Source organism: Thamnophis sirtalis, unplaced genomic scaffold (genome assembly GCF_051295495.1).
Source record: "Thamnophis sirtalis isolate CommonGarterSnake01/CBP01778 unplaced genomic scaffold, rThaSir2_p1.2 scaffold_1, whole genome shotgun sequence".
NCBI lineage: Eukaryota > Metazoa > Chordata > Lepidosauria > Squamata > Natricidae > Thamnophis > Thamnophis sirtalis.
Window position 1 is genome coordinate 163,103,990 of NW_028261381.1, and position 14,459 is coordinate 163,118,448.

At 44.2% G+C, this 14,459-nt stretch overlaps 1 protein-coding gene across 1 annotated transcript; it reads right to left on the reverse strand.

The window, feature by feature from the left end:
* Nucleotides 1-1,247: 1,247 nt before the first annotated feature.
* Nucleotides 1,248-12,371, reverse strand: LOC106543932 (uncharacterized). Its single transcript, XM_014060041.2, has 4 exons — nucleotides 11,746-12,371; nucleotides 4,440-4,515; nucleotides 3,668-3,749; nucleotides 1,248-1,692 (listed from the first exon to the last, which is right to left on the reverse strand). The coding sequence occupies exons 1-4, from the start codon at nucleotides 12,181-12,183 to the stop codon at nucleotides 1,554-1,556; spliced, it is 735 nt and encodes a 244-aa protein (XP_013915516.2). The 5' UTR covers nucleotides 12,184-12,371; the 3' UTR covers nucleotides 1,248-1,553.
* Between the last annotated feature and the right edge of the window lie 2,088 nt (nucleotides 12,372-14,459).

Below are 14,459 nucleotides of genomic sequence, written 5' to 3' on the forward strand. Positions count from 1 at the left end.
TATAGTATTAAATACTGGATTTCTTTTTCGTACTTCGCAGACAATTATTCCTAATAAAAAAAACTTCCGGTTTCCATTCTATTTTAACCCGTTATTGCCTCCAGCCAATTTTTGATCCTTTTCCAAATTTTTTTAGCCTCCTCACAGGTCCACCATAAATGTTGGTCAGATTCTTGTAGAGAGCTTAAGTTTGCAATAAATCTTTATACTCATTTGAACTGCCTGGAATGCCTGATTTCCCTGATGCTTAATAGTTTTCTGCATTTTTGTACTTCATGGACAACTTTCCCAACTTTTTGTACCCAATAAGAGACTCCAGTATATATCAAGACCAGGGGTCTTGCAACCTTAAACATTCAAAGAGCCACAAAGCCCCCTGTTGAAAGAAATGTCCTTCTGGGTTCGGCTCCAAGTGGGGAAAAAGATACTGGAGACATGGACGCTGCTTGGAAAGATGGTTTAATGGTGGACAGGACCACATGGCTTGAGTCCTGAACAGAAAAGATGATCATATGCTTCAATGTTAGTGGAGAAGAAAAGGGAAGGGAAGGCAAGGGAGAGCAAGGAAGGAAGAGATGCTGAGTCCCTGGTTTTATGCCCTCTCTGGCCTTTGATCTTGAGCTTGTATTCTGATTGGTTGTCAGACTCCCATGGGACCATGCACCACCCAGGGGCAACTCTCTAGGCTGCGTTTTGAATCCAGGTTTGGTTGAGTTCCCAGATGCCATGTGGTGAGTTGGGTAAAGTGCCAATATTATCATGCCTTAATCCCATCTCCCTGGAGCTGAAGTGGAGAACTCTTTATTATGTAAAGGGACTAGCTTGGCCTTCTTAATGCCCATTGACAAAAGCTGGGGGGGAGGCAGGAAGCTGCAGGAAGTTTCTCTTTAAAACGTTTCTCCCTTTTCACATCCAGGGAAATATAATATTCTGCCTTTTCAATATTTCCTAGGATATTTCATTTTTCTGGGAAAGGGCTGGGTGATAACTTTCCACACTCCCATTCAATTCTGGAGCCGACCAGAAGTCCAGTACCCCTAGCATAGAGTTTCCTCCTAGCGCAGTGTCCTTTTTCCTCTACCTGTCCTAACCGAAAGCCCTATCAATTTTAGAGCTGAGCAGAAAACCCGTCCCTTGCCATAGAGTCTCTTCCTGGCGTGCTGTGTGTCCCCTCCTCTCCCCCAACCGGAAGCTCCTCTCAAAATTGTGGCGCCGACTGGTGACAGGGAGCTGCAGCAGAGGGATGAAAGAGCCACACGTGGTTGCTGACTCCTGATCAAGACCAAAACATAGGAAACCCACCAGGACAAATGAGATAAAATGAAAAGTTTTTTTATTTATTTTCCAGGCGTGCCAGAGAGACAGGTAAATGCTGGCCCTTAAGTGACTACAAAGTGTTTTAGTGTTAAAGTGATGATGAGTCATTTGAACCCACAGTCACACATCCAACAGTTGGAAAAGCTTTGAAGAGCAGAAGAGTTACCCTCAAACCAATTGTCCACCGTAGAAGCGCAGATAAAATAGGCTGAAATGTCCATCTCTTGTCCATCAGTCTATAGGAAGAGGAGAAGCTCAACAAGGATGAAGGGCAGGAAAACCAGGTTGCAATCACGAAGGATGCCTTTGTCACATGGAATATCATTTTCTGGTGCCGGCTTTGCAACCTCTTGCCGATATTTGTCAAAATTGTTTCTGGGGAAATAAAAACTTTGTCAAATTAGATGTGAAAGTGAATATTGTAAAGCACAGAGTTCAAATGACTACCAGCAAGATTCTGCATTTATTTTTTTCCAGTAGCTACCACAGAAAAGAAATGAAGAAAGGTCCTATCTCTTCAGGAATTGAGGAGGAGCCTAGGAATCACCCAATGCATGAGCTGGAAAGAAGCTTAGAGATCATCTAGTCCAGCTCCTAGGTCAGTTCCAAAATCCACTAAACCACTGTTTCTCAATCTTGGCCATTTTAAGATGTGTGGACTTCAACTCCCAGAATTCTCCAGACAGCTCCTGACTTGGGAATTCTGGGCATTGAAGTCCACCCTTCTTAAAGTTGCTAAGGTTGAAAAACACTGCACTAAACTATCCACCATTTAGGTCTGTTTGAAAATGTCCAGTGCGTTGGACAATTTTCTCAGATGTGAATTTGAGAGGTTCTGGTAGTTGCCAAAATAAATTTCTAAGGCCTGCCAACCTCCTTCCTGTTAGAGCTGATATTCATACAATAGGAGGATGGCCGAAAGAAGAAACAATGAAGTCAGTGGAAAATGAAACACAACGCTACAGGGAGTCGTAAAACTTTTAACCACAGAACCACAAATGCAGACTTGAAGGAAAAGTCAATGGCTTTCATAATGCCCAGTCAGAATGGCTGGTACGGCAAAATCTCTCTGAATATCCTAGCTCTTGAAAAAAATGACAGATCCTGTACTTTCTATTCCTTTGAAATGAATACATATTGCTAAATTTTATAACGAGAGAGTTGGATTTCTTACTCCAATGTGAAATATCAGAGGAAGGCACCCTGAAGGCTCCTTTTAACATCTTGCCGAGGTGGCGCAGTGGTTAAATGCAACACTGCAGGCTACTTCAGCTGACTGCAGTTCAGCAGTTCGGCTGTTCAAATCTCACCGGCTCAGGGTTGACTCAGCCTTCCATCCTTCCGAGGTGGGTAAAGTGAGGACCCGGATTGTTGCTGGGGGCGATATGCTGACTCTGTAAACCGCTTAGAGAGGGCCGAAAGCCCTATGAAGCGGTATATAAGTCTAACTGCTATTGCTATTGCTATTGCTTTGGCCATACTGGCTGGGAATTATGAGAGTTGTAGTCCAACACACCAGTTAGGCCCTGAGGAAGACTGTACAGCAGTAATGGCTAACCTTTTTGTTGTCACGTGACAAAAGCGAGCGTGCACACCCGCACCCATAATGCAATGCGTGCAAGACACCCCCCCTTGCCCTCCTGTGGATGCACACACGTCACTCCCCCACTCATGCCCCGTTTTGGGCCTAGTAGGCCTCCCTGTAGCCTCCTGGAAACAAAAACGGGGCGTGGGGGGGCATTCCACACACTCCATGCTACCCTGCACACGTGACTCCCCAACCCCCACTCGTGTGCATGCGTTTCACACATCCCCCCCCCAACATATGCGCAGTGGAGACCTGAGCATCAGCTGGCTGGCAGGAGGCACGTGTCCAGGTGCTGTGGAGCTGAGCTGGGGTGATGGCTTGTGTGCCCGCAGAGAGGGCTTTGCGTGTCACCTGTGGTAGGTGTGCCATAGATTCACCATCATGGCTGTACAGCATTGGGATGAACCAGTAACTTCCTCCCTCCCTTCCTCTCTCCCTTAATACTACAGATAGAATAGACTCAACTGACTATTTCTGATGCACTTCTTATATATAAAATGAATAAATGGAATTGCCAGCTTCAATATAGTGAAACTCAAAATAATTGCTGGGAATACAAATTGCAAAGGTTCCTGCCTTCAGGTAGTCCATTTTTCCACAATATTCCTATGGTCTAAGGCAGTTGGGTCAAACTGGCAGCCCCTGGGCCAGATGGGTCTGGATGACCATTGCTGGAAACCTGATCATAAGGTGGATCCAGCAAGCCAAACTTTGTATTTTCATGGAGACTCAAGTAAACATATTCTGTTCTGTTGGTCTTACCGTTCCTCCTGGAATTGACGTTTTGCATCAGCCAACTGCCTTGTTTTGCTGCTGACCTGCTCCAGAAGGTGATCAATTAGATCTAAGGCAGGGAAGAAAGTGCACATGAGATTTCCATATAAGCATTTTACATGGATAATTGCTTTGTATCCCCTCCTTTTCTCCTCTCCTTCCCCGAGGTGTAAGTTTCTAAATCAGTGCAATCAACAGCTAGTTGTTTTACTGTACTAGCACTTAAAAAGTTTGACCACAGTGTTGTGGCTGCCATCTTGACTTTTTTATCACATCTTGCGGACCACCTTGAAAGCATTTATGAAGAGAGGAGTATTGATATGTTTGCTGCCTCGAGTTACTTAGAGAGTAATAAAGCCTGGATAATAAAACTCTAATAAATAAATAAATAAAATAAGTACATTCAGAGCTTGACTAAATTCCAGTGCGCCCATGTTGAAACAGAAAGTGAACACGATCCATTTTTGTTCAATTATGTCTAATGATCACCTTCTTGAAAACTCATGCATTTTATGTGCAAATATGACTGATAAAAGATGTGAAGTCAGAACACGAGACTTTCATTTCCAGCCCAGGAAGACAGAACCAGAAAGGAAACTTTCTCATGTCTTGGAGGACTTGAGCAATAAGAGCCAGCAAACCCAGAGCCAAATTCTTCATTTTGATGGATGAAGGTTTGTTCATGTTTGTGGGATTGTTTTCACACTCCGTTGGTCGAGTTCTGGGAGGAACCTCTTACATATTCCTTTTCTTGCCTCACCTTTGAGCTTCCGTCCTTCTGCAGCTTGTTTGCTGATTATTGCCACGAAAGATGTAATATTTTCTTGAACGCTGTACTAGAAATGAAAATAAATAGAAGTATTAAGAGAAAGGGATAAGATATAGTTAAGATAAATTAAGACACAGTATTGTATTGTATTGTATTGTATTGTATTGTATTGTATTTGGTTTATTTGTATGCTGCCCTTCTCCAGGAGGGACTCAGGGCGGCGAACAACTCAAAAGGGGAAAGGGAACATAAATAACAGTACACATAATTAAAATACACGAAAATCACACAGCCATACCAGTCGAGAGGGGAGGGGAACTCATCAACCCCAGGCCTGCTGGCACAGCCAGGTTTTGACGGCTTTCTGGAAGGCCTGGAGAGAGGTGAGGGTCCGGATCTCCGCGGGGAGTTCATTCCAAAGGGCAGGAGCTGCTACAGAGAAGGCCCTCCCCTGGGTAGTAGCCAGATGGCATTGGCTGGTGGACGGAACCCGGAGGAGGCCGACCCTGTGAGATCTGACGGGTCTTTGGGAGGTAATTGGCAGCAGGCGGTCTCTCAAGTACCCAGGTCCAATACCATGAAGGGCTTTATAAGTTACGACTAGCACTTTGAAGCGTATCCGGAGACCAATCGGTAGCCAGTGCAGCTCGCAGAGGATAGGTGTAACGTGGGTGTACCGGGGTGCACCCACAATCGCTCGCGCGGCTGCATTCTGGACGAGTTGAAGTCTCCGAATACTCTTCAAAGGCTGCCCCATGTAGAGCGCATTGCAGTAGTCAAAAGTTAGTTAGAACATAAAGTATAATAGGTAATATGATATTCTGATATAAACAGTTAAATACATATAAATATAGAATAGTAGATATAAATAAGGAAAGAATAAAGGAACCACAAATGAAAGATAGGAATGTATAGGAGGCAAATGTATTATTGCATATACATTCTGATATGGAACTGCTGTATGAAGGAATGCTTGGTTCCTTTGTTGTTTTAATCTATGTTTTTATTCTGTTTATGTCTATGTGTGTTTAAAATAAAAATGTATTTTTTTAAAAAAAAGAAATAAAAATAAAGATGAACCAACTTACAATGCTGGAAATTGAGAAGACAGGGGCTTAGGGAGGGCTATGGTTATTTATCTATTTATTAGATTTATGTGGTGCCAGAGGTGGGATGCAGTCGATTCGGACCTGTTTGGGCAAACTGGTAGCTCCGACAATCAGCTGGGGAGCAAACTGGTTCGCGCCGACAATCAGCTGGGCCCGCCTTCCCACCCCTGCACTTTACTTACCTATATCCTCTCAGCTGATTCGCGTGGCAGAGTGGATTATAGCAATAGCAATAGACTTATATACCGCTTCATAGGCCTTTCAGGCCTCTCTAAGCGGTTTACAGAGAGTCAGCATATTGCCCCCAACAATCAGGGTCCTCCTTTTACCCACCTCGGAAGGATGGAAGGCTGAGTCAACCCTGAGCCGGTGAGATTTGAACCGCTGACCTGCTGATCTAGCAGTAGCCTGCAGTGCTGCATTTAACCACTGCGCCACCTTGCCATGCCTCAGCTGTGTTACTGCCCAAGAAGTAACGTGGAAGGTAATTTTTGCTAAAACTGCGTGCGTGCAAAGCACGTGATATAGTAAGGTAGCAGAAATAACCCAGAAGGCATGTACAGAAAAATTAATAAACACACAGCCAGGAGCCATGGCCAGAGAAAGCCACACACGTAGCCAGGAAAAGGTTACACTCAGTCACAAAAGAAACATGAGATAATAGGATTAGGAAGTTGGGGGAAAAAACCCAAGTCTAGCAATGACCAGTCAGAATAACACAAACACAAAATCCAATCCCTAGATAATACAAACATCATGACTATTTACATAGAGCAGACACCTTTGTATAAGTGCCCAAACAGGAAAACACCCTCCTCGTGTCTTATGATAGGATTAGCCCAAGGACAAGACACCGGAGGAACGAAATCCGAAGACAAGAGAATCAAGATCAGAGCAATCATCCGGAATAAAAGAACTTTATAAAATCCGAATTTACACAATAGCCTGAAGCAAGAAAAACTGTATAAAAGGGAAAACCAAATGGTGTATGGGGTGCTGCAGACCCGGGAACGACGGAGCTGTGTCTCATCCTTCCCGTTCTTTCTTTCTTCAATAAAAACTCATAACTTCCAGGCAGCTGTCTTCACGAAACTTTCTTTTAGTGTCGGTGGTGACTCCCGGCTGGGAATGGATCGGAAACCTTTGCCTTCCAACAGTGATTGCAATAGCAGTTAGACTTATATACCGCTTCATAGGGCTTTCAGCCCTCTCTAAGCGGTTTACAGAGTCAGCATATTGCCCCCAACAACAATCCGGGTCCTCATTTTACCCACCTCGGAAGGATGGAAGGCTGAGTCAACCTTGAGCCTGGTGGGATTTGAACAGCTGAACTGCAGAACTGCAGTCAGCTGAAGTAGCCTGCAGTGCTGCATTTAACCACTGCGCCACCTCGGCTCAAGGTGATCACCGAACCAGTTGTTAAACCGGCAGGATCCCACCCCTGTGTGGTGCCCATCTCATTCAGAAGCAACTCTGGGTGGCTCTGAGCGACATAAATTTCATGCCATTTGCAAAAAATGACTTTTGAGAGGATTGGACTACAAGTCCCAGGAGGCTTTACAACAGACAGGAAGAGAACTGGAGGAGTGCTGTGTATCCAAGCCTTATGTAAGGAAGAGTAATAAGTAAGTTATCATTTATTCTGGAATCCATATTGCAAGTCTCCTAAGAGAATGCAATAACCGAGGATAACTCTGGTGTTCTCTGCAAGGGCTGCTAGGGAGAGGGTAGTCAGAAAAGTCAAAACTTCAGTCGCAATTGTGCAATTGAAATTGTTTTCCATGTGTTGTGGTGCTCATAAAAGCAATAGGGCCCTGATTGCACAATCAGGGCCACCTTTCTGACTTTATTGATCCTTTTTAAAGAGAGTCCTGAATCCCAAATTACAGGTTATCTTGATTTATGACCAGAAATGAGACCGGAATTTCCATTCCTAAGCAAGACAATTTATTAATCAGTCATTTTCAATCATCAGTTAAGTGAATCACCGGCTGTTAAGTGAATCTTAGGGCCGTTAAGTAAATCCACTCTTTTGCTTTGACGCACACCCTTCCTCTTTTCTTATGGAAAGGACGGTGCCCTTAAATCACCCACTTCACAATTCACAACAGGAAGCCCGCTGTCAGCCTCTGCTTTGCTGCTGCTTCGGCTGCCATTGAAACGGTGGGGGGGGGGCATGGTATGTGGGAGGGGAATCATTATGTGCTGGAAGAATATTCTAGACGCTGTCCTGACCATCTCATTGTGCATGTGGAGGAAGGGAGTTTCCCACCAAGGTTAACTGTCCAGCATTCCACCCTGATAATGTTTTTTGAAGATATCTCCCACCTGACAGTTGGGTGAATTATAATTGGACTATGGACTGGGGTGCCAAGGGGAGAGGATTGACCTATACATGATATTCTTTGCTTTCGCGCCTAATTAACCAGACTCAGCTTAGCTTTGCTACTATTCGTTTGTAATTAGTAAAAGTACACTTAATTTCAAACAAATGGAGTTGAGTGGTTTCTTTCCTGATTATTAAATGAAGCAGCATCTGACACCCGCATTTACAGAGATTGCAGGAAAATAGTAGGGCATTTCCCCTCCCCCCCCCAGTGGGAAAATTCACTTTGCAGGTGTGTTTCATGTTTGATCCTCAGTATTTTCAGGTGTAGGAACTTAGCACCCACCCCTCTCCTAGAAAAGTGAAATATCCTGGGAAGTCTTGAAGGGGCAGAATATTGCGTTTCCCTGGATGGGAAATGGAGAGATATGTTTTTAGGTAGGAAACGGACTCACTCATGGTGGCCCTCACCTTTGTCAATGGGCCTGAGCCAGTCTATTCTACATAACAAAGGTCTCCCCCTTTTGCTCCAGGGTGATGGGATTAAGGCATGATAGTATTCGCCCTTTACCCCTCCCATCACAGGGTACCTGGGAACTCAACCAAGTTTGGGACTGAAAAGGCACACAATCTATAAAGTTAGCTGAGAACCCACCCCTGTCCCTGGGAGCCTGACAACCAATCCTACACAGGAACAGAAAACAGAGAAGAGGGGAGCGAACACAAACTATAAAAAACTCAGGAACTCTCAGCAAGCCCCTTTTTTATCTCCTTTCTTCTTCTACCAACATCTGGAAGCATGTGGTGCTGTCCACCATTAAACCATCTTTCCAAGCAGCCTCCATGTTTCCGGTGTCTTTTTCCCTACTTGAAGCTGAACCCAGAAGTACATTTCTTCCAACATAGATAATGGACGGATGTCCCAGAAAAGCTGAGGGTTGTGCCTGGTTTGTGGAAGCACAATGACCCACACATCATGCTGGAGAGTGATAGGATAACTTTCAGTCTGTACACAACAGGACACAACTCTCCCAAAGCTTGTGTGTCCCTCACCTCCCTGGTTCTCTACTTTATAGAAACAAGGGGGTTGAGTCACATTCCTGTGCCAATATATTATAAGGATGATTTATGCTGCTTTTACCAATTCTTGTTATGAACCAGCAACTTTCACGTTTGCCATATATGCATTCATTGTTAAAAACAGCAATCAAGCCACCATTTTCCTCTTTCCCATACCTGAGTTCCATTTTTACGTCTGCGTTTGCCTTGTCCTGTGATATATAGTGGGGTTACATGTCAGGAAGCAGAATATATTTAGAAATCCACAATACAGCACTTAAACCATTCATCTTAAAATTTAAACCGAGTAGATTAAACGAATTGGGGTAGGGTCTTAAGGTCTTTAACTATCAGGATAATAACTTTTTCAGCTGTCAATTAAATTTCCAGAGCACCAAACATTTCCACCAATTCCCTCCCTCCCTCCAACGATGATTGCTTGGGGGGGGGGTGTAATCAATGATGCAATGGCGTCATCAGGAATAAGTCAATATTTTTGGCCCATTTCTTGAAATCCCTGGGGTGGGGGTTAAAAGTGCAAAGCACGTTGTAGTTTGGGGAATCCAAAAGACCATTCCTTGCACTGCCCAAAATTGGCAGCCGAACTTAACATGGGCTGCAGACAAGGAGCTGGAGAAAAACTATGCTTGGAATCCAGGGTTAAAGGCAATTCTGTGACCTTGTCAAGACTGTTACTTTTGCTTTACAGCTATTGTCTCTTGGTGGATTTATGTGTGTAAGTTCCAGAAGTTTCAGATAAGTAAGTAAAGAAGGAAGAAAGGAAGTGTAGGAAGTTAAAACCCACCCCTCTCCTAGAAGAACGAAATTTCCTAGGAAATGTTGAAAAGGCAGAATATAATATTTCCCTGGATAAGAAATGGAGAAACATGTTTTTAGGCAGGAAACAAACTCATTCTTGATAGCCCCCACCTTTGTCAATGAGTCATTAAGAGGCCTGGGCCAGTCTATTCTACATAACAAAGGTAGGATTAACCTTCCACCCATCTCACCACATGGCACCTGGGAGGATTGCATCAGTCAGCAGGACAAACAGGCTCGGGGTCTCAGCCCAGCCTACAGAGTTGCCCCTGCACCACTCCCTGGGAGCCTCACCACCAATCAGAATGCATTTCTTACACAGGAACGGGAAGCTCTCGGATGGGGTCCAACAGAGGGCATAAAACCAGGGACTTTCAGCATCTCACTCTCTCTTTTCTTCTTCTCCCAACATCTGGAAGCATGTGATTCCCCCTTTTCTGTGCAGGACCTCAAGCCATGTGATCCTGTCCACCATTAAACCATCTTTCCAAGCAGCCTCCATGTTTCCAGTGTCTTTTTCCCCACTTCAAACTGAACCCAGAAGGACATTTCTTCCAACAGAAGGAAGGAAAGGAAGGAAGGAAGGAAGGAAGGAAGGAAGGAAGGAAGGAAGGAAGGAAGGAAGTTGACCCTGTTCTGATGTTTTGAACAACCTCTTCCATCATCCCCAGCCAAAGATTAAATGAATTAGGATCAAAAACTTCAGAAGAGCCCCAGGCTGAGATAAAGTGTATCAGTGGAGGTAAATCAAGGCTTCTCTGTAGATTTGCATTCATCTGCTTTTCTGAGAGTTGAACTACTGTTCTGAAGGCCTTTCCTTATTTCCACCTGACCACAAAAGTACAGGCCAAAAACTTCTTTTTGTGCCGTTTCCCCCTATTATTGCCTTTATCTTGCATTGGCTCATGAGTGTGGCAGGCTTAAGTTGTCCTTAGCAATACTGATCGCAATGTTTTGCAACGCAAAATTGCAAAGCAATGTTTTCTCTCTTACTCGGACACCCCACCCCACCCCAAGGACAGCCTTGAGGTGTGTGTAAGAACTATTATGTTTTGTCCACCATTATCCTGAAGGAAAATCGGAAGATTACAAAGGCTGGGAACAGAAGAATCAACCACAATTTCAATTCTGGCAGAATTGGATAGAGGATGGATAGAGGGACGTGGTGGCTCAGTGGCTAAGACACTGAGCTTGTCGATCAGAAAGGTTGGCAGTTCAGCGGTTCGAATCCCTAGCGTGGCGTAACGGAGTCAGCTCCTGTTACTTGTCCCAGCTTCTGCCAACCTAGCAGTTTGAAAGTATGTAAAAGAAGAAAAATAGGGACCACCTTTGGTGGGAAGGTAACAGCGTTCCTTTGGCATTTAGTCATGCCGGCCACATGACCACGGAGACGTCTTTGGACAGCGCTGGCTCTTCGGCTTTGAAACGGAGATGAGCACCGCCCCCTGGAGTCAGGAATGACTAGCACATATGTGCGAAGGGAACCTTTACCTTTAGAGTAGACGAAGACCCTAAAACACACAATGAAAACCCCCATCCCCAATGCCATGCTTCCCTGATACACCAAGACTACAATTTCCAGAATTCCCAGCCAGACTACTCCACGGCTGTCCTGCATGGTGATTGTGGAAGTTGCCATTCCCCATGAACCTGGATGGCATAGCAATAGCAATAGCAGTTAGACTTATATACCGCTTCATAGGGCTTTCAGCCCTCTCTAAGCGGTTTACAGAGTCAGCATATCGCCCCCAACAACAATCCGGGTCCTCATTTCACCCACCTCGGAAGGATGGAAGGCTGAGTCAACCCTGAGCCGGTAAGATTTGAACCGCTGAACTGCAGATAACAGTCAGCTGAAGTGGCCTGCAGTACTGCACCCTAACCACTGCGCCACCTCGGCATCCCAGCTGAAGGATTAGAATTCTTTTAGAGAAACAGTTAAGGTACGGTACTTTGCCTTTTAAATATTATTAAAATATTTTACCAGCTCAGCCTGGCAGGAGTTCCAGTGCCCTTCCATCGTTGTGAGGTTGTGCTTCACAATTCCAAGGTGCTCCTGTAACCGCGACCTTTCCTGTTCGGTCTCCTTCAAAAGCCGCATCTTCTCTCCTAAAGTCTGGTTAGTGGTGGCCAAGGTGGACTTGAGGTCTTGGTTTTCCTTTTTCTTCATCCCCAGAAGTCGTTCTGTTTCCATCAGGGTCTGATTGCTAGACAGCAGTTGTATCCACATGGCCTCCCTTTCCTGAGCTTTGCTTTCCAGAGCCTCCTGGGCCGTTATCTTTTCGTGGCGCTCCTGCGTGTACAAAATCAGGAAGACGACGAAGCAAAACAGGAAAAGGACCGTGGTGATTCCCAAGCAAAGGGCGCAGGCCTTCCCAGTCTTTCCTTTGGCAGAGAGGAGCGGGAGATTTCTTCCACCCATGGCAACTGGAGATTCTTGGAAGCCAGCAGAGACACTGTCCTTGCCACTCCGCGGCCCTGGAGGTTTGTTGCAATTGTGTGCCTTGGAAGGACCCTCCTCTCTCAAGTGCTGCTTACCTCATCGGGGCTTCCTTGCCAAGAGTTCCAGGATTTGGCAGAAAGGTCAAAAGCACAGAGCGACTGGTATTTTATTGTAGGATGTTATCACCCAGCCCTCTCCCAGAAAAATGAAATATCCTAGGAAATATTGAGAAGCAGAATATTTCTCTGGATGTGAAAAGAAAGAAACATGTATTAAAAGACAGAATAGCTGCCTGTACCTTCCTGCCCATCCCACTTTGTCAATGGGCCATTAAGAAGGCCAAGCTAATCCACTTTACATAATAAAGACTTCTCCACTTTAGGAAGAGTGGAGGAGAGGTAAGGGAAAAAGAAACAGATAAGGAAAGGACGGTGGAAGGGAGAGAAAGAGAAGGAGAAGAGGGAGGAAGGGAGAAAAAGAGAAGGAGAGAGGGTAGGAAGGGAAAGAGAGAGGGTAAGAGTAGGGGAGAGGTAAGAGAAGAAAGAAGGGGAAGGAGAGGAGGAAGGAAGGAAGTAGAGAAGGAAGGGAGAGAGAAAAGAAAAGAAAGAGAAAATAAGGTGGTGTCATAACAGACGTTAGGGATGGTAAACAATACAATCCAAACTGTACTCTATAATCTCTTAAATGGAATAACAATAGTATAAGATTGGCAAAGAAAAAGAATAACCATGCGAATGTATACCTAGAATTGTATGTAACATTGTATGGACATTTTAAAGAAGATGTTGGATAACCATTTGTGGTGTAGGGTTTCCTCTCTAGGCAGGGGGTTGGACTAGAAGACATCCAAAGTCCCTTCCAACTCTATTATTCTATTCTATTCTATTCTATTCTATTCTACTCTACTCTACTCTACTTTACTCTAAAACTAAATAAGTTACAGGCAGCAAATATTCAGTTTGCATTTTAATTTTAATTTATCCATTTTAGATCTCCAATTCCTGAATGTAAATTAAAGCACAATTAACTTGTTACCCAGACTTTTCTGTTTTTGGAAAGGTTTTATACATGTAGTCCCTCTGTGGTCCTGAACCATATGAGACTCACAATGCAAGCTCCATCTCTTACATCTAAATTGTAAGCCAACAAGGTAGACCAAACCAAGAAATCAGTTGCACAGAAGGCTAAACTATTTTTATTAGGATCAATTAAGATAATGGAATCTTGCAAATTGGATTCTGCTGTACTTCCTCGTCTTTATAATTCTGTGAATTAGGGAAATATTTGCCTGAGCCACTTCAGAATGGGATTTTGTTCAACCCCTTTTATCCAGGCCTGAGGTCTCCAAACTTGGCCACTTGAAGACTTGTAGACTTCAACGTCTGCTGGCTGGGGAGTTCTGGGAATTGAAGTCCACAAGTCTTAAAAGTTGCCAAGTTTGGAGACCTCTGACCTAGGTAACAGCACCTGTATTTTTCTAGCAAGGTCCTCTTGTTTACTGCCCATGCTTGTGTCAGTGATCTCTTCAGAGGAAACTTTCTGGTTGATCTGGCCCAGACCTCCAATGGATCTTACTTTTCAGATTTGGGGCTGAACTGTCTCGGTGATGGGGCCCTTTCACTGGACTCCATCTCCTTGGTAAAATGTGGACCCAGATTGTTAGAATATACTGATATTTGTAAGGCACCAGGAGATTGATGTAAAGCACCATGGAGCAGTATGTAAGTTTAAGAGCTATTGCTATCCTTCTTAGTATTTTGGAAGTCTTCTGGAAGGCCTACAGAGTAGATGTGATAGTTGCTCGTCAAGTAGTTGGTGCCATTTGATGGGCTGAGAGGGACAATGTGAAGTTTTGTTGCATTTTACGAGTTTTAACCCTAATGCCACATGGAGGAATTGTAAATTGTTACGTTGATTGAAGCTTCCATGGAGGGGCATAGAAGCATGGAAGAGTTAATTAAGCACACAATGGGAGAATTATGCAAAAGCCCTATTGGATTAGGAAAATTGCTTGCCAAAATACCCCTTATGCATGCCATTAATTATAATAATTGTAATTTAGAGATACAACGGGAGAAATGGGAAGAAATATCTCTCACCAAAGGAAGGGTTGGTATATGCTTTTTGTAGATATTAGTACTGCATTTAATACAATTCTTCCCCATAGATTAGTATCTAAATTTATGGATCTTGGACTTTCTTATTCAATCTGCCTTTGGATTATGGATTTCCGGTCTGGACACTCTAAGAGGGTC